Raw genomic sequence first — 18,931 nt, 5'->3', positions numbered from 1 at the left:
GGTAACTAAAGGCCATAGAAGGGAAAGGACATGCTTGAGTCACCAGGAAAGTCACTGATAGAGCCTGGCCTTGAACCTGGTTCTCTAAACCCCAGAGCGCTGCCTCTTCCATTACACACATCATCATAGCTGAGACCATTAGGGGTGCCCTGTGTGGAAACACATGAAGAGCAGGCCTAATCAGTGACACTGACTCTTTGTTTAAAATCTTGATATTTTGCTCATTATTATGTTTTGCATTAATTTTGATATTTTAAAAATACTAGATTAAAATATTATCTTGATCACTGAGGTTTTTTTGCCACCCCTTTCAATTTTGCACCTGAAGCAAGTACCTTGCTTGCCTCACTCTAATCCCAGCCCAGCTCCCAGGTTCCCAGCATCCCCGTGTCCCAGGATGTCAGCATGGAAGAAACTCTGGAGAGCTCCAGACTGGTCTTTATGTGGCCTAGAGGGAAAGGATCCTGTCAGGGTGATGTCTACTAGAAGGAGGCAGCTCCAGAGCAAATTCAGTGGCTCAGCAATGTCACCGCAGATCTAGGTATTTTCTGTCCGTCCACTCTTCCATCTCAGTATGTGGACTTTCATCCTCAGACTTATCCCCTCATGACTGCACGATGGCTGTCGCTGCCCAAGCATCATGTTCCCAAAGAACCCCATCCACCGGCAGAGAGGAGAATTTCCTCTATATGTCTCCTTTTATCAGGGACGGTCATCTACCCCAGGACCCACCTTTTGCACACTCTCTTCAGGCCAGGATTAGGTCACACACCCAAACCACAGCTGCAAAGATTGGTGAGGGTTCTATAAGGGAAGCTGATCTGCTGAGAAATAAATGGGGATGGCTACTGAGTAGGTAACCAACAGAGTCTGATTCTCAGTTTCTTTTTGGATGTTTCTTGGGATAAATGTGTGATCTTTCATATTCCTCCACCTGAGCCTGGTGGTGCAGTATATGGGGGAGGTGAAAGATCCAAATCAGTCATGCTTCAGTGTAAGAGACAGAAAACATTCCGCGTGTTTTGTACAGAAAGAGATTGAGTGTAGGGAATTAAATATAGGAAGGCTTGGAGGGCTGGAAGTTTGGGTGCACATCTATCCATGGTCACACCATTGCAGCTGCCGCCTTGCCGAACATTACTGCCAATATCTCAGTTGCACATCCATTAAAGCTAGTGACAAGAAAGCAGAAGGAACATAGTGCCCTGTTGCTGTAGAAAACTCAGGTCTGCCATATCCCACCCATCAACCACCACACTGCAGGAAACATGGCCTTTACTTCTCTCTGCTTCCCAACTGTCTTGGTGGTGCTTCCCTCTGGCAGAGCCTAAGTTGCATCAAATTCCTAGCAGTGAGGGAATTCTGGAAAGGGAGCCTTGAGCCTTCCAACCCCAACAAAGCAGGGGAACATGGAAGGGGCTAGAGAAGAGGCTGAGTGCCATAGATAATTTCTAGCACAGCAGCTCAGGTGGCATTGTAGCCCAAGTCCCCAGAAAGCAGAGCCTGAGACAAGGGCCTGTGACCAGGAAACAGAAGAGTGAAACAGGGAAATGAGGAAAGCCAATATAAAGACGAGTTACCAGCCTGGGCAACACGGTGAGACCCCATCTCTGCAAAAACATTAAAAAATAAAAAATTAGCCAGGTGTGGTGGTGCACGCCTGTAGTCCTAGCTACTTGGGAGGCTGAAGTGAGAGGAACACTTGAGTCCAGGAAGTTGAGGCTGTGGGGAACCATGATTATGCCACCGCACCCCAGTCTGGTGACAGACCAAGACCCTGTCTCATGAAAAAGGTGAGCGCTGGCCACTACTGGGGCAACAGGACTCAATTCACTGGGACCCTCTGCAAGGCTGGCAGAACATGCCCAGAATTGTCCTCCTGAGGGACAGAGAAGGAAAGCATTAACCCCTGGCTCCCAGTATCTGTTGCTCAAGGTTTGCCCATGTCAATCCCTCACTCTTCCAGGCTTGACAGGCATGAACAAGAAGCAGGTTCCTGCAGGCATCCCATCACATAATCAGAGGAGATCCGGGGCAGAAAGGGCCGGGTATGTGGTAGAGATGGGGTGAGGAGCTGTCAGATCCCCCGCCTCTGCCAGGAAGCTGGCCAAGGTGGCCAATAGGGAATGAAGCAGAGGACCCAACACAGGTGGCCTCCTGGGGCAGAGAAGAGGAGCCCCATGCAAAGGTCCTTGTGCACTAAGGTCTGCATGGACACTCACTGGCCCTGCTGCTAAGGTCTTTGGCTGGGGTACTCATAGCTGCTCTCTTGGTTGCAGCCCCAGGGTCTACTCCAGATGACTTAGACCCACTGAGGCTCACTCTGGCCCCTCACACCCCTCCAGGCTCAGCCATGCCATCATCCAGCCTTGGATGTGAGCTTCCCCGCTCCATGGCCTCTGTGGCAGACTCACTTCACCATTCACCATGGTAGCACCATGACAGACCCACCAGTTCCAACTCCTCCAGCTTCCTCATGCCCCAGGGAGCGTGCAGTAACTTCTGGGTCCCTTCCAGGCCTCTGGGAGCTGAGGGTAGCTTGGTGGTGTTCACTCAGATATACTTGGCGTTAAATCTGTAGCTCCACCATTTTATCTAGGAGGGCCACTTAAGGAGTACAGGTTGCTTGGAGGACTGACTTCCTAACACAGAGTGGGACACACACACCCTCTGTTTTCAGATTACAATGTGTCCCCTCAATATTTCCTAGGTAATGAGACCAGGGGGGCTTTCCTCCCTTCCTTCCATCCTCACTTCCTCCTTGCAGAGACGATATACCCCTCATCCACCTTTCCCCAGGTCATAATGGTAGAGGGCTTCAGAGGGATATAATCTCAGGGGCCAGGTAATGAGAATGGTATCTGTTTAATGTTTTCAAAATATTACCATCATATTTTCATTCAGCAAATAATTACTGTGCGCACAGTTCTAGACACCAAGGATGCAGTGGTGAACATGGCAGAGCCCTTGCCCTCATGGAACTGACCGTCTAATGGTGGAGACAGATAGTAAATGAGAAAAGTTACAGAAAAAGAAGGCAGGATGAGGGTTAGAGTGAGGGGGTGCTCTGTTAGTTGAGGTGGCCAGAGAGGCTTACAGTGGAGCAAGAGCAGGCCATTCCCCTCCCTGATGATCAGAGGAATTTAAACCATATGCATCAGAGCTGGGGCTCGGAGATCTTGCAGTCCAGGTCGAAACATCCAGTTCCCTGCCTCTGCAGAAGCAGCCTGGACAGTAGCTGAGGAGAGCCAGGCGGCCTGGGGCCTCAGCAGGGTCTGAACTCCCCTAGGCAGGGGCTCAAGGGCTGGCCAAGCAGTAAGTAGAGGATGCCTGGCTGGACATGGTGAGGCTTGTTTCTTACGTCCCTCATTGCAGCAGTGACCCAGGCCCACAGACTCTATCTGGATGTGGAGATCCCCCCACCCCGCCCCCAGTTCAATGTCCTCGGTGCCAAGTGACACAGAACAAGCAGCTCTTGAAAAGACTAATATTTACTCTTCAAACGGGAGCTGGCACAGGCTGTTTCCTGCAACTGGCGTCTGACTCGCCCTGTGGGATGGACACAACAGGAGGCACTCCGAGAGATAGGCAAATGTCCCCTCGGACGCCAGCATTCTGGATGAGATGATGTCTGTGAGATGGGGACAGCATGTTCCAAGGTTCCATCAGACACATCTCATTTCTGCCGCACACCTCACAGTGGAGAGCTCGTTGCCTCTCCAGCTCCTGCTGGACAGCTCTGTGAGAAAGTTCGTTCCAATGCTGGCCCTGTGTTCCATGCCCCGGCCCTTGCTCTGATCCCTGGGGCCTCAGGAAATGCGCCCGGAATAACCCCAGGGCAGTGGTGGTCCTGGTCACCTTTATTCCTCCCACCCCCACCCGCCTCTGGCTTCACTTCCCCAGGCCCACGCTCTGGGCTCTGTGGCCAGAACACGCTATTTCTGGGGTAGGAGGAAGAAATTGCCTTGAGGGCACCTCTGTCCCCCTGCAGCTGTGTTCCTTGTCCTCATGAGAGCCCTTCAGCTGAGTGCCTCATATGAGAAAGTCTTGGCCAGGAAACTGCTGGTCAGACGGCTCAAATATGGGGAGGAGAGTCCCTAGTGGCTTGGCGGTCAGAGCCAGCTCCCCCTGCCCACTTTCCCCTCTGGAGTCTCTCCTCTCTGCTCTAAGCTCCTCATGGCTTCCAGAGCCCTCCGGACCAATATAACCCCAGGCTTCAGTTTCCCTGCCCCCACCCCCCACCACTGCAGCCCTGGAGGCTCAAACACTCTGGCAGCATATGGGGCTTTAGAGTTCCCAAAGGTCAGCCTTCTCAACCTCGTCATGTCAACTGCAGGGCTGGGCACGGCCAGGACAAGATCTCCCAGGGGGCATGCAGGCCCACCCCATTCTCCCAGAGCTCTCAGAACTGACTGCTGACTCAAGCAACCCTCTTTTTAAAACAATTCCTTATTATCCCTATACCTAACTCCCAAGCTCCTGGTCTCTTGTAAGAAGCCATTCAAGTGTATTTAACATGTATCTTTTTGCATGTATCCTCACAAAATATTTTATCATCTTGTATGCATATATTTCTTATATAACAGTCATTTTTCACTCAGCTCTAAGTTTTCAGGATTCATCCATGTGACGTTGCATCTAAATCTGGTACATCTGCCTGCATCGTGATGCTCCGTGGTATGCCTGCACACTTTCTTTCCATGATGGATACATAGATTGCTTTCCACCAACACCAGTAAGTCTTCAATGAATGTGTCTCCTTAAGGATCTGTATAAGAATTTTCCTGGGACAAATAACCAGAAGTCAAATTTCCACTTCACAAGGTGTGCACTCTTAACTTGGGTAAGTAGGCTGTATTAGTTTGTTAAGGCTGCCCTAACAAAGTACCACAGTCCGGGTGGTTTAAGCAAACATTTATTTTCTCATGGGTTGGGACTTCAACATGTGAATTTCAGGGGAACAGAATTCAGCTGTTAACAGTGGCATGGCTCTGCAGATCAGCCGTGCCTCTCTACTCACTGCCACCTCACACGAAGTCCTACGTCTCCATACTCCCTCCTGCACTTGATGCCATCCAGCTCTGCAAGATTTGCCAAATTCATAGGTGTGAGGTGATGTCTTATTATTGTTTCAATGTGTATTAATGATTTAAAATCTCTTGGCCGGGCGCGGTGGCTCAGGCCGGGCGCGGTGGCTCAAGCCTGTAATCCTAGCACTTTGGGAGGCCGAGACGGGCGGATCACAAGGTCAGGAGATCGAGACCATCCTGGCTAACACGGTGAAACCCCGTCTCTACTAAAAAGTACAAAAAACTAGCCGGGCGAGGTGGCGAGCGCCTGTAGTCCCAGCTACTCGGGAGGCTGAGCCAGGAGAATGGCGTAAACCCGGGAGGCGGAGCTTGCAGTGAGCAGAGATCCGGCCACTGCACTCCAGCCTGGGTGACAGAGCGAGACTCCGTCTCAAAAAAAAAAAATAAATAAAAAATAAAAAATAAAATAAAATCTCTTCATATGTTTATTAGCTTTTTAGGTTTTATCTTCTGTTAATTGTCTGCACATTTTCTATTGGGATTGCTCTTTCTTGCTGATTTACAGGAATTTCTTCTGTGTTATTAATCCCTTAGTGGTTTCTGGCATCATAAATATCTCCTCCCATTCTTTTAACTTTGCCCATGAAATCCTTATTTGTGTATAGTCAAATTCATCAATCATTTTTGCCTTAAGGCAGTCCTTTTCCACCACAAGCCACAAAGATAATCTTCAAGTTCTCCAACGTATTCCATAGATTTTGCTGTCCACATTTGACTTAAGAAGTCCTTTTCCGCCACAAGCCACAAAGATAATCTTCAAGTTCTTCAATGTATTCCACAGAATTTGTCGACCACATTTGATCCCAGCAACATCTTTGTGCTGACTCAGCAGAGCCAAGTGGGCTCCTTAGAGACTCTCCTCTACCAGCACTGCCCAAAGATGCTTGGCAGCTGTCAGGTAGCACTTCTGCTACCTGGCACCCTTCAAGGGGTAGGCCCCAAGAAAAAAGAAGGCAACTCACCAGCCAGAACTTCTCATCCAGCCCTCCTGGCATAGAAGGAACACTTTCATGGGCCAGAATCTCCTTCTATTCTTTGTGGGTACTGCCAAGTGGGGGACAGACACTTGTTTCCTGCTCAGTGGAAACAGAGCTCCGAACTTTACTGTCACTGGCTCCCTAGAACAAGCCTCAGCTTCGCAACCTGAGCAAAAACGTGGTTGAAGCAGATGGTGTCTGAAAACTACCAACTTCCAAATCCCAGCACCCAATAACTCAGATGTTTATTTTGGCAGTCACTGCCTTCCTCCAAAAGATTCTGACTCAGGACAGATGGTGCAGAGACTCTTGGTGAGTGAATTCCCCAGTGTGTCTAGAGGATGGTCAGGAGAGGATAGTGCATTTGCTTCCTTTCTGGGAATTTTATTAGCTGCTATAGGAACGGCCTTTGCAAAAGGCCACCTTCCCTTGTCTGGAAACCTGAGGAGGTGGCCAGCAGCTGTGCCCCCTGGTGGCCATTCGGTGGTCAGGCTGGTCCTGGGAGATGAAACTTCACCTTCACAGTAGACAAGAACCCAAAACACAGAGCAGGGAAAGTGCCTGCTGCACACAGCAGGACAAGGGCAGAGCCTGCAAAGTGGGGAGGCCTCCCAGCCCCCAGGGCATTGTTGTGACTGCTATTTTGGTTGGGAATTAGTGCTAAAGACTATTTGAGCCCTTGCCCCTGTCTAGGCCTCACCGGACAAGAGGACCTGACTTTCACTTCTCTCAGCAACCCCCTCCCATTACGTCAGGCCCACATCACACTGTCTAGGAAAGGATCCATAACTCAGAATTTTTCACACAAGTGCAAAGACACATGTTAATAAACACTTTAGATTTATTCTGCCATTTCTGAAGCCACCTCATTTATGTACACATAGGATATAAATGGCTATACAACATTTTTACATACTTTCATACAAGTTTAGGTTGTACTACTATGAGTTTGTTAAAACGTACCCATTATTTACTCAAAATATTTATTGTTACAAGAAAACCGTAAGAAGCTTGTGTAACATGAACAGCAAGTATTTAAAATGAATATGTAAATGGTTTTGCCCTGACTAAATCAGCCTAGTATTTTATGCTCTTAATAGAAAAGCCCATTAAACAAAATAGAATCCTGGGGGATCAAATCATATGAATGATTCATGAAACAATACTTCTGAAGCAACCCCAGAATCATATAAATGTAAGGGTTAAAGAAGGTTATATGTACCAAGCATGGGTCGGAGGAACAGAACGGGTTTGTTAATTTTACCCTAAACAAAAGGCGCTTGTGGGCAACAGCTCTGCCATCAGCACACATGGGCAGATGTTTCCATATCCAGCCATTCCCAGATTTTACTGACAAGCCCTTTTCCACAGGTTCCCTGCTGATGAGATTTCCCCAGCAACAGAAGTTTGACATCACTGCTCCCAGATGGGAGAATCAGAGCTCTCCTCATTTGGGTCAGAGGTGGCTGGCTCATGAGGTTTGGTCCAACCAGCAGAACCAGCTCCCTGGATCCTGGAATAAACCAAACACCAATGGTACCATGCGCTCTGTGCCCAGGGGGTGAAAGGCAGGTCCAGGGTGGGAAGAAAAGGGGCTGCTACCTTTTGGAGTGAAAAATTGAGGTTGTTTACACTGTAGTATAACAAAATGCCTTTTTGTAAAGGCCAGAAGAAATGGCTGTGCTGTGCTGCCTGAAGCAGAAAAACCTTCATGTACCAGGTGAATGTAAAGCCTTTCTCCTCCCACACATGATGGATTCACCCAGTATTCCCCTCCACTACCACTTTTGACCCTCATAACAGCACCCTGGGGGAGAAGACTGATGTTATCACCATTTACCAGATGAGGAAACCGAGGCCTGATGGGCAATGATTTGTGCACTGTGATATAGGACTCAGTGAAGAGCCTAGCAAGCTGATGGTTAGCTAACTGGTGCACTCTTTCCCTCACCTTATCTCTCAAGGGCACAACTACACTCACTTTCTCCACCATCATTAACACTCACAGTGCACAGGTAGAGCGTCCCCAGACTTGTGCAACATTCTACACAAAACCATTTGGAATGTGAGCAATGTCTGAACAGGGGCTTGCCAGGCACATCTGATCACCACAAATGCTCCCACCCGTGTCTGTCCTCACTTGTGCTGCACTGTGCAAGCAAGCAGTAGGTTCTCAGAAGGCCATTGTCCTGCATGTTACGATGAGTGGCCAACTCCTTCACAGAACAGCAAATGGCAGCCCTGGCTGCAAGGTGCAGTGTGCAACCCCCATATGCCAAGGGGCAGCTGCTATCTTCCAGCAAAGAGAGAACCCCTAGCTCTGCTCCCTATCTATGCCCTGCTTCCTGTGCCTCACACAGCCAGCCTTGCTGCTGGCCTGCTGGCTGTTGTCTTTTGACTCTGAGCTGTGCTGACCACCAAGAGTGTTACTCCTCTCCAAGACTTGACTCCCAGGCATGGGTGGGAGAGTTGAACCTCAGTGCAATCTGCTCCCACTCTGAAGCTCATCTACCCACCCCATTCGTTACAATTAAAGGTGGTTTTCTCATCCCTCCAGAGACTCGTTTCAGCCTCTGTCTCCAGAGCTGGAGTGTATAGGGCAGAGGTAGAAAGAGGCAGGAGAGTTGGAGAACAAGAGCACCCAGAAAAGAACAGAGGAGCTCAAGCTCATTTAATCAAAATGCTTACATGTTTTAATTCCAGCATTCTCGAGTTCACAGAAAAGAGGGATGCAAGCCCAAAAAGCAAAACCAGGAGCTTATGGTCACATGCCTCCAGCTGCAGGCAGTGGGACCTCTGGTACTGAGAGGGAATGCCACCTGAATATGCCCCAGCTGTCTCCACCCAGGAAAAGGAAAGCCAGGTACAGTCCTCATCACAATAAGGCTAGCCTAACAGGGGAAAACAGATTTACATGTTTCCTTCATTAGGATATTAGGGAAGGGGAAACCTTTTGGGCTCTGGCCCCTTGGTTAAGAAACCCTTCCTAAGAGCACTGAGCCACACTCTGGCCCTGATACAGTAGATGGGACTTAATACACTCTGATGCTCAAGGCCTTGCAGCATCTGATACCAGAAGGCACCTCTAAAGTTTTGTTTTCAACATTATTTCATCTATTCCCAGATCTAGCCCAGTAAGATCAGCTGCACAGGTAGCATTTAACTACTGGGAAAACAAAAGTGCTACAACAACAGTGAGTCCATGGTGGAGTGAGGATAACTCCTGGTATTTGGAACCAGTTTGCTGGTATCAAGGATCACACAAAAGGCTATAAACCTCCAACCCTAAACCAAGTCAAACCTAAGCCTGGGGATTTCCCTTGGATGAAATCACCAGAACTTCTTTCCTATTATCAGTCTCTTCCTTCAGTGAGCTGAGGATTCTTTTAGCTAGCTGGATTTCAGCCAAACAATGTTTTTGTGGTGACTACTTGTACTGTTTTTCTACTGCATCTTTTCCCTTTTGTTTGCAAAAGTCAACCTCACCCCATGTGGATGTTAACTGATATCCACACATTCAACCTGGTATGGGTAACATCTTCGGTAGTGCTTTGGTGGTCAGGAAGCATTACCAGGAAGGACTCATCTTCAAGGACCGTTTCTTTACTGCCTACTGAATATGGATCATAGGCTCAGATGCCCAAAGCACCCCGGGTACAGGTCTACACAGCAACCCAATGCCACACAGGCTTAAAAAGAAAATAGTCCATTTTTAAGCTGTTCTCACCGACTTTTTTTTTTTGAGACGGAGTCTTGCTTTGTCGCCAGGCTGGAGTGCAGTGGCTCGATCTTGGCTCACTGCAACCTCCACCTCCTGGGTTCAAGAGATTCTCCTGCCTCAGCCTCCTGAGTAGCTGGGGCTACAGGTGCACATCACCGTGCCCAGCTGATTTTTGTATTTTTAGTAGAGACTGGGGTTTCACCATGTTGGCCAGGATGGTCTCGATCTCTTGACCTTGTGATCCGCCTGCCTCGGCCTCCCAAAGTGTTCTTATTGACTTTTAAAACGTTTTTGTTCTTCTCATTTAAAACAATTTACCTCCCCTCCTTAACTTCCCATTCTATTTCACCATCTCTTCAAAATTGTCTCCCAGAAAAACTGAAAATTCACCTGCTGGGTATGCAGAAAATTATGCAGATGTGAAATCAGTGGAGAGACAACTCTGGAGTTTATGTCTGAGTATGCTGCCAACATAATTTTCATATTCAGATTTTTTAGAGACAGGGTTTCACTCTGTCATGCAGGCTGGGGTGCAGTGGTGTGATTATAGCTCATTGAAGCCTCAAACTCCTGGACTCAAGGGATCCTCCTGCCTCTGCCTCCCAAACTGCTGGGATTACAGGCATGTGCCATCACATCTGGCAATTTTTTTTTTTTTTTTTTGTAGAGAGGAGTCTTACTATGTTGTCCAGGCTGGTCTCAAACTACTGGCCTCAATCGATTCTCCTGCTTTGGCTTTCCAAAGTGCTGGGAATACAGGTGTGAGCCATCATGCCTGGGCCATATCCAAATATTTTATGTTTGGTCAAAAATAGAAAATTCTATTATAAAAAATAGAGTTACTATGGCAACATTTTCCCAACATAGTTCCCAGTATATAAACTTATCTTTCTTAAAATGATAACAAGGTAGCTCAGTAACAATATAATACCAATGATAACCAAATATAATTTTCTAAAACTACATTCTTACATTCCCTATCTACTCAACTCTTGTAATGGTTTTCCACTTTTAAAAACTATCAAAATAGGATTTTTAAAAATGTATCAAGACCACATAATGCAGTTGAACACTCAAAGCATTCCATGCAACTGTGGTTGAACTATTCAGATTCCAGACTTCTACCAAGAACAATCCAAAGAACAAACTCCCAAAATGGCCTCCTGAGTGGTACTAAACAAGTCAGCCTGAAATTTTGGGAGACCTAAGGGATCTTATCCAGAACCATATTCTGGAAAACTGTGATCAAGCAATTTTTTGACAATGAAAGACAGTAACTTTCCAGAGTATGTGTTAATTATATCTCTATCAAGCTTTAAAAAGTTAACAGCTACTTAACTCTTGTTCATAAAAAATTAGGCCCTCAAGCTAATTAAGATGACTGGGAAAGGTACAGAGGAGGAATTAATTTCGGAGGCGCTCTGCAAACAGGTACACAGTAGTCATCATCATTAAAACAACAGGCACTCAGCTCTACTGAAAAGGCTGATGACAGCAGCCTCTCCCAAGCGGATCTGTAAGGTGCCACTGAATCCATGTTCATTTACCTACTCCAGGTTGTGGTCAATTGTAAGTAATCCTGAAATTCTCATTTCTGCTCATGCTGATAAACTTATCATCTAGTAGTACCAGTTATTCAATTAATTTTTAAAATATTCAGATATACCCTGCAAATAAATAAAAATTTTCTGTACCCACACAGTGCCACCACCATAAAAGGTTACATATAAATTAACTCAGATTTCTTAACAATTTTCTCAGCTTAAGTCTGCCCTCACCCTAAATGAAGTCCAATTTATATCCAAAATATATTTAAATATTCCAAAGGTATTTCGAACCTAAGATATTGAAAAAATGTAAACAAAATTTATCTAGCTTATATTTAAGAACCATATTTTTAGGTTTTTAATTCATCCTGTACTGACCCACTGGAAAAAAAAAAAACGAACCAAGTTATATTTAGACTGAAAGCTGATCTGGATTTTAAAGTGGTTCCTTGGAGACAACTGCCAATTACTAAAACCAGCGTTATTGAATCAAGTGGTTTACTGTATCATTGAACTTAAAAGACCAACATATTTCCTTTCTCTCTCCCAATAAAGCTCTTTCTGGATGAGCCCCCAGATCCAGCTGTCCTAAGTAAACGTGCTGAACTGGAGATCCTGCAGTAATGCTCGGCACAGAACCAAGGCTGGGTATCAAGCAACTTCATGACTTCCACTGCAACTGTTTAACATCCCCAATTCCTGGTTTTTCAGGCCAGTTGGCTGAAAAGGATGGAAACTGGAGTGTAAAGTAGAGAAGCAGAAAGAGAAACATAGACTGATCCTCAAAAGAAAATCAAAGAATCCATTCATCACAGTGTCATCCTCATACTCCATAGTCAGACTGCTTCTCCTGAAGCTGCCTTGTTAGTATCTGATATGAAGACAGAAAAGCCACTCCTATGTGGAAAAGGATTTGCCAGAGGTTCCTCAGCCCATGCAGGTACATGTTGCCCAGGCAAATAAAGAGCAGCATCAGCACCACCTTCAAAGTCCTGGCTGGACTGTAGAACAGGTACAAATAACACTGAAATGAGACCAGAAGAGGAATTCCAATCAGAGATAAAATGGCTACTAGATCATATGCAAAATTCACCTCCCACAGCTTCCATGAAGAGTGTCATTTCCCTCACATTAGCTGATTAAACTGAATTCATTACAGTAAAGTGGGAACCGATGGTTAGGCTGCTGTTAATTATTGGATAAAAGTGAGGATTTGGAAGATTAAAGGAAAGTGAAATAGATGTCACAGGAAGAATTAGTGCATGGCACATCTGAGAGAAGTTCAAGAAATAGACAGAAATGCCCAGACTGTTGGCAGTAGAGAAAGAAGAGCCCCAGGTAAGCTGCAGACAGCCAGACCAGGGGACCCTAACGTGACTGACTGGTCTCCCAGTGAAGTTTTCCTTCAGGGAGCCATGACAGGCAAGCAAGCTGGTGAGAGGAAGCCATGCTTTTACTATTTTGGTTTCTCCTGAGCGATGACTACATTGAGTACCACTCTTCCCTTGGGCACCCTCCTTATCATGTCTTCCAAAGCATCTCTGAGTCGGGGAAAGGTCTCACAGCAGGGAGAGTGACTGGCATTTTGTGTATGACTATCACACATAAAAGGGGCTATTCTTGTTCTACAAAAGGTAGAAACAGCATTTTGGTTCAATGCTTTCTTGTTTTTTGTTTTGTTTTGTTTTTAAAAAAGGACATCACTGAACATGGATCGATACAACAAAGGTTCAACCTACAGAGGGAGGGAGTGAGCTATCCAACTAGGAACAGAGTTGAAGGAATGGGGTGGAACTGTACAATCCCTGCAGTCCTAAAACATAGCTCTAGGAAACTGCCACTGGCTATGTCCAAGGTCTTGGAGACTTGTTTTCTAAAAACTGAGTGCATTTTCATGGGTTGAAAATTTCTTTTTGCGCCATCAGGTAATGCTTTTTCTTTTTTGCATTTCTGGGCAATGTTTTTCTCTGTTGCCCAGGCTGGAATGCAGTCGCATGATCTCAGTCACTGCAACCTCCACCTCCAGGGTTCAAGCAATTCTCATGCCTCAGCCTCCCAAGTAGCTGGGACTACAGGTATGCACCACCACACTTGGCTGATTTTTGTATTTTTATTATAATAGATATGGGGTTTCACCATGTTCCCCAGGCTGGTCTTAAACTCCTGGCCTCAAGTGATCCACATATCTTGGCCTCCCAAAGTGCTAGGATTACAGGCATGAGTCACCGCACCTGACCTGGGTAATTCTTAAGAATAAACCATTCTAGAATGCATGTGGAAGAGAAGGAAAGTGTCCTAAGAAGAGAAATTTTAATTTTAAAAAAAAGGGAGAAAAAAATATGTATTCAGAGAGAGTGCTAAAATCCTAGTCCATATGGAGGACAAGGAAGGAGAATTAGAGCCAGGCTTTCACTAGAATTAACTCTGCCTATGAGGGACTCAAAAGCGCCTCTTTATGCCACCCCTTAGTACACAGCTTATTTGAAAATAACTAATCAAAACCCTCTAGTTAATTTTCTAATGTTTGCTTCAGTTGCTAAAGAACAGGTTTGAGTCAGAAGGTATTACTATTAAAACAATAACAACAACAAAAAACAGCAGTTCTTTGACCTAGTCCTATATATGTATATATATATTTTAAAAAATTTTTGCGGAGGCCAGGCGCGGTGGCTCACACCTGTAACCCCAGCACTTTGTGAGGCCGAGGCAGGCAGATCACATGGTCAGGAGATCAAGACCATCCTGGCTAACACAGTGAAACCCTGTCTCTACTAAAAGTACAAAAAAAATTAGCCGGGCATGGTGGTGGGCACCTATATAGTCCCAGCTACTCAGGAGGCTGAGGCAGGAGAATGGCATGAACCTGGGAGGCAGAGCTTGCAGTGAGCCAAGATTGTGCCACTGCACTCCAGCCTGGGTGACAGTGCAAGACTCTGTCTCAAAAACAAACAAACAAACAAAAAAGTTCAGCGATGGGGTCTTGCTGTGTTGCCATGGCTGGTCTTAAACTTCAGGCCTAAAGCCATCCTCCCACCTTGGCCTTGAAAAGTACTGGGATTACAGGTGTGAGCTACCATGCCCGGCCTAGTCCTATATATTAAAAACTACAAGTACACAGATGCTAGTTTTATAGAAGGACATTCCTGTGCTTGGACTGTCCTAATAATAAGCACAAGGCAATAAGGCAATATCTTGCCACCCACTAGTCAGGCCTAATCCAATCCCCACATAATCTCATCCCTCCCTTCTGGGAAGTCAAATCCAAACTGTTGGTTTCTGTTCTGTTGCTGTCAATAGCCCCTTGGCCTTGAACAAGGGGCTTTCCCTTTCTGAGCACAAAGTTCTTCCTCTGTAAAATGAGAGGACTGGGCAGAATGGGCCTAAGGTCCTCCACTAAGGGCTTGGTATTGTCCATGATTTGAACCATGACCTTGGTGGAACAAAAATCACATCTAGAAACTTGCTGATAGATGAACAGAAGAACAAAATAAGGTCATGGATTTAATCCACTCACCAAAATATCATTTCACCCACCTGGAAAATGCAGGCTACAAAAGGAACAAGAAAAGCCAGAACGTTTCCAATTTCCTCATGGGCAACCTAAAACAAATACAAGGAACACAAGGAAAGGGATATTTAGAAGAAAGGAAACACAGCACCATAAAGCACTTTACTCTGCCTTCAGTCTGGTATGGTTGACAGTACAAAATCCCTGGCTGGGTGAGACACAAGTTCCTGTTTATGCACCAGATCAGGGTTAGCATACGACTGTTTTCAACAGCCTGGTCACAGCATGTGCCTCCTGTCCCCATGTGATTGTGCTAAGTCTTCAACCTGGAATGAGCCGCCAATCCCTCCACCTCTCAGAAACCTAAGCATCTGTTAAGCCCTAGCTTTCTCTAATTCCTCCCATCTCCAGGCACTGCCGCCTCCTTAGGGTTGCCATCACACACGGTTTTGGGCCATGAGAGCCCCCAAGGCAGGGACTATGTCTTAACCATCTTGCTGGCCAGGTACTTATTCTAATGTATACAAACAAGCAGACAGTTGGTAAGTATCTGGCTAAGAGCAATCATAAACAATAAGAGTAGAAACCATAACACACATTGATCAAAGACAGGATGTGGTAACAGCCAGTTACCACTCATAACATAGGCCTGCTGCCATTCTCCAAAGAGGTCAGTCTACATCAGTCTCCTGAGGTTCAACATCAGTCATGCGTCAGACTTTACGCACTATATTCATGGGTGTGAGTATGGTGACTCTATCTTTAAAAGTAATATCTATTTGTTGATGCTAATAAGAGTTCTATAACTTCTCTTTTTTTTTTTGAGATGGAGTTTCACTTTTGTCACCCAGGCTAGAGTGCAGTGGCGCAATTTTGGCTCACTGCAACCTCTGCCTCCTGGTTTCAAGCGACTCTCCCACCTCAGCCTCCTGAGTAGATGGGATTACAGGCATGCACCAACACGCCCAGGTAATTTTGTATTTTCAGTAGAGATAGGGTTTTACCATATTGACCAGGCTGGTCTCAAACTCCTGACCTCAAGTGATCCACCCACCTCAACCTCCCAGAAGTGCTGGGATTACGGGTGTGAGCCACCACACCCGGACTATACCTTCTTAAAATACTTCTTAAAATACTTCAAAATTTTAAAACTATTTTTAAAAAGCACTGAAATAGTAAGTTCCTTTGAAATGAGCAGACCAGTGTAGGAACTTCCTAGTGATATATAATTCTTCGATAAAGACAAAAGGAAGGTGGCATCTGCATTATATAAATCAGATTACAGGACAACCTTTTCTCAGGGTAAAAAGAGCCTGAACCTTAAAATCAGAGAATGAAACTTTTGTCCTGGTTAAATAATCCAGTCCCTAGAGTGACTCCTGGGGTCCCAAGAGTCACAGGGTGGTCTAATGTCCTTGTAGCAAATTCTCCATTTCTTACCAGTATCTTGGCAGGCCCCTCTGGTCTCTTAGGACAATAAACATAAAAGAGCAACTTTCATATTCATTCAACTTACTACAAAGAATAAAATTTAGAATAAAATTTGTATTAGTTTTGAAAAATTATAAAACCTCAATTTTATAGATAAAATGTATACCTATCACTTTCTTCTATCATATGTCCTTCAATTTAAACTGTTAAAAAAAAAGTTACCTGTAAAGAATGTTCTGCAAGGTGAACTCCACGAATGAGATTCAGGGCAGCACACATGATGTTGAGAATGAGGGAGAGGATACCCAGGGCTGTCACTGGTTCCATTCGGAAATTAGGAGCTTCACAATGAAAAAAAACAAGTGTTTAGTGAAAGTAATTTCTATATGAAAGAAAAATAAACAAAGACATTAACTAGACCTACACTAATGATAGGTTCACTATGTTAAACACAGAATTACAAACATATTAATTGTAAAAGCAGCAGAAGTTAGAGGGAAAAAAGGCAAGAAATGATGGACAGAATGGATGTGGGTATTTGAGTAAAGTTTCTTCCAGAAAAAGGCTCTTTTCCAGGCAAGTACAGGTTTTTTAAGTGCTTAATTTCTGTTCTATCTAAAGCAGTAGTTCTCAACCAGGGGCAATCTGCCCCCCGGTGGATATCTGGCAATGTCTGGAGTCATTTCTGGTTGTCACAACTAGAAACAGGCTGCTACTGGCATCTAGTGGATACAGGCCAGGAATGCTTCTAAACATCCTACAGTGAATGCACAGGACAGCCTCCATAATAAAGAATTATCTGATGCAAAAATGTCAATAGGGATTAGGTTGAAAAATCCTAAAACAATTTCTGCGCCAGGCATGGTGGCACACACCTGTAATGCCAGCACTCTGGGAGGCTGAGGCAGGCGGCAGATCACTTGAGCCCAGTAGTTCAAAACCAGCCTGGGCAACATAGTGAGACCCTGTCTCTACAAAAAAAAAAAAAAATACAAAAAATTATCCAGGCATGGTGACGCATACCTGTAGTCTCAGCTACCTGGGAGGCTGGTAACCTGAATAATCACTGTTTCCCTCTTTCCAGTTATTTTAGGATTTTAAAAATTGCATTTGCTGTGAATTGCTCTAGAAACGCACATGACATCGCATATTATTGTTGTCAGAGAAAGAGGACAAGTTGAATGTTGAGGCATATGATAGAAATGCTTTAAACATTTGACAACCAATTACAAATAAAGCCTTGGTTCTCTTTGGTAGTATAAGAAACTGTTTTATTTACTTATTTATTTAATTGTTTTTTGAGACAAGGTCTTACTCTGTCGTCCAGGGAGGCTGAGGTGGGAGGAAGCTGAGCCTGGGAAGTTGAGGTTGCAGTAAGCCATGATTGCACCCCTGCACTCAAGCCTAGGCAACAGAGCGACCTTGTCTCAAAAAAAAAAAAAAAAAAAAAAAAGAGTTCAGGCATGGTGGCTCATGCCTGTAATCCCAGCACTTTGTGAGGCTAAGGTGAGAGGATCACTTGAACTCAGGAGTTCAAGACCAGCCTGGGCAACATGGTGAAACCCCATCTCTATAAAAAATATATATATATATACAAAAATTAGCTAGGTGTGGTGGTGTGTGTCTGTAGTTCCAGCTACTCAGGAAGCTAAGGTGGGAGGATAGTTTGAGCCCTGGAGGTGGAGGTTGCAGTAAACCAAGATCCCACCATGGTACTTTAGCCTGGACAACAGAGTAAGACCCTGTCTCAAAAAACAATTAAATAAATAAGTAAATAAAACAGTTTCTTATACTACCAAAGAGAACCAAGGCTTTATCTGTAATTGGTTGTCAAATGTTTAAAGCATTTCTATTATATGCCTCAACATTCAACTTGTCCTCTTTCTCTGACAATAATAATATGCGATGTCATGTGCATTTCTAGAGCAATTCACAGCAAATGCAATTTTTAAAATCCTAAAATAACTGGAAAGAGGGAAACATTGATTATTCAGGTTACAAGCTGTTTCTAGAACTATAATGAGAACAAATGCTCATTTTCTCTGTAAAGATAACCACTGAAATTGATTTTGGTTCACACAAGTAAATGGTGTCCCTCCCATTCTCTTGCTATACTCCTTTCTTACCCTTATATTTCACACACACACAAATACCTAGCCACAATCCAATTGATGCCTATTGTTAGTGTGTTAGAGTTTCCACTGAGCAATTAAAAGTTACTGTTAGAACAGAATATGCTACCTGTAAAGATTCTAGCCTCAGGACAATAGGGTAAATCAAATCACAGTAAAATGTCCTACAAAGACGGGCAAGGTGACACTTTCTGGATTTGCTCCTCTTGTCTAAGTGTTTAAAAAACAAAACATACATTACAAAGATATGCCTGCATTCATATATGGTGAGTGAGAAGCTTGGAGCTCAATTACCCAGTCTTCCTTTTACAAAAATTAAGTTTATTCTCAATATAAACTAGAACCACTTATTGACCAGAATGAGAGCCAGTTCAAGTATTGGTTGAAACACATTAAACTAAAACACAAAGTTAAGTCAAAACCATGAATATAATACATCACTTTTAAAATTCAAGAAACGAGTTTAGCATAAAACAGTTAAAAACAAAATAATTAAGACTATTATAGTGTAGACAGTTCTTTTAG

General features: G+C 44.7%; 1 protein-coding gene across 4 annotated transcripts in view; it reads right to left on the bottom strand.

Annotated features, from left to right (window-relative positions):
* Positions 1 to 10,091: 10,091 nt before the first annotated feature.
* Positions 10,092 to 18,931, bottom strand: part of SEC22C (SEC22 homolog C, vesicle trafficking protein) — a 32,052-nt gene continuing 23,212 nt past the window's right edge. For 3 of the 4 annotated variants that reach the window (XM_009201096.4, XM_017955552.3, XM_009201094.4), the window contains exons 5-7: positions 16,497 to 16,615; positions 14,870 to 14,935; positions 12,159 to 12,359 (exon numbers count right to left, since the gene is read on the bottom strand). In XM_009201096.4, the coding sequence (XP_009199360.1) occupies positions 12,159 to 12,359; positions 14,870 to 14,935; positions 16,497 to 16,615 (386 nt within the window). Of the gene's footprint in view, positions 12,360 to 14,869; positions 14,936 to 16,496; positions 16,616 to 18,931 lie in introns of all 4 variants that reach the window. The other variant, XM_003894606.3, reaches the window with a different exon arrangement.

Source organism: Papio anubis, chromosome 2 (assembly GCF_008728515.1).
Source record: "Papio anubis isolate 15944 chromosome 2, Panubis1.0, whole genome shotgun sequence".
NCBI lineage: Eukaryota > Metazoa > Chordata > Mammalia > Primates > Cercopithecidae > Papio > Papio anubis.
Note: the sequence above shows the minus strand (reverse complement) of the source record. Positions and strands in the feature narration are given on the sequence as shown.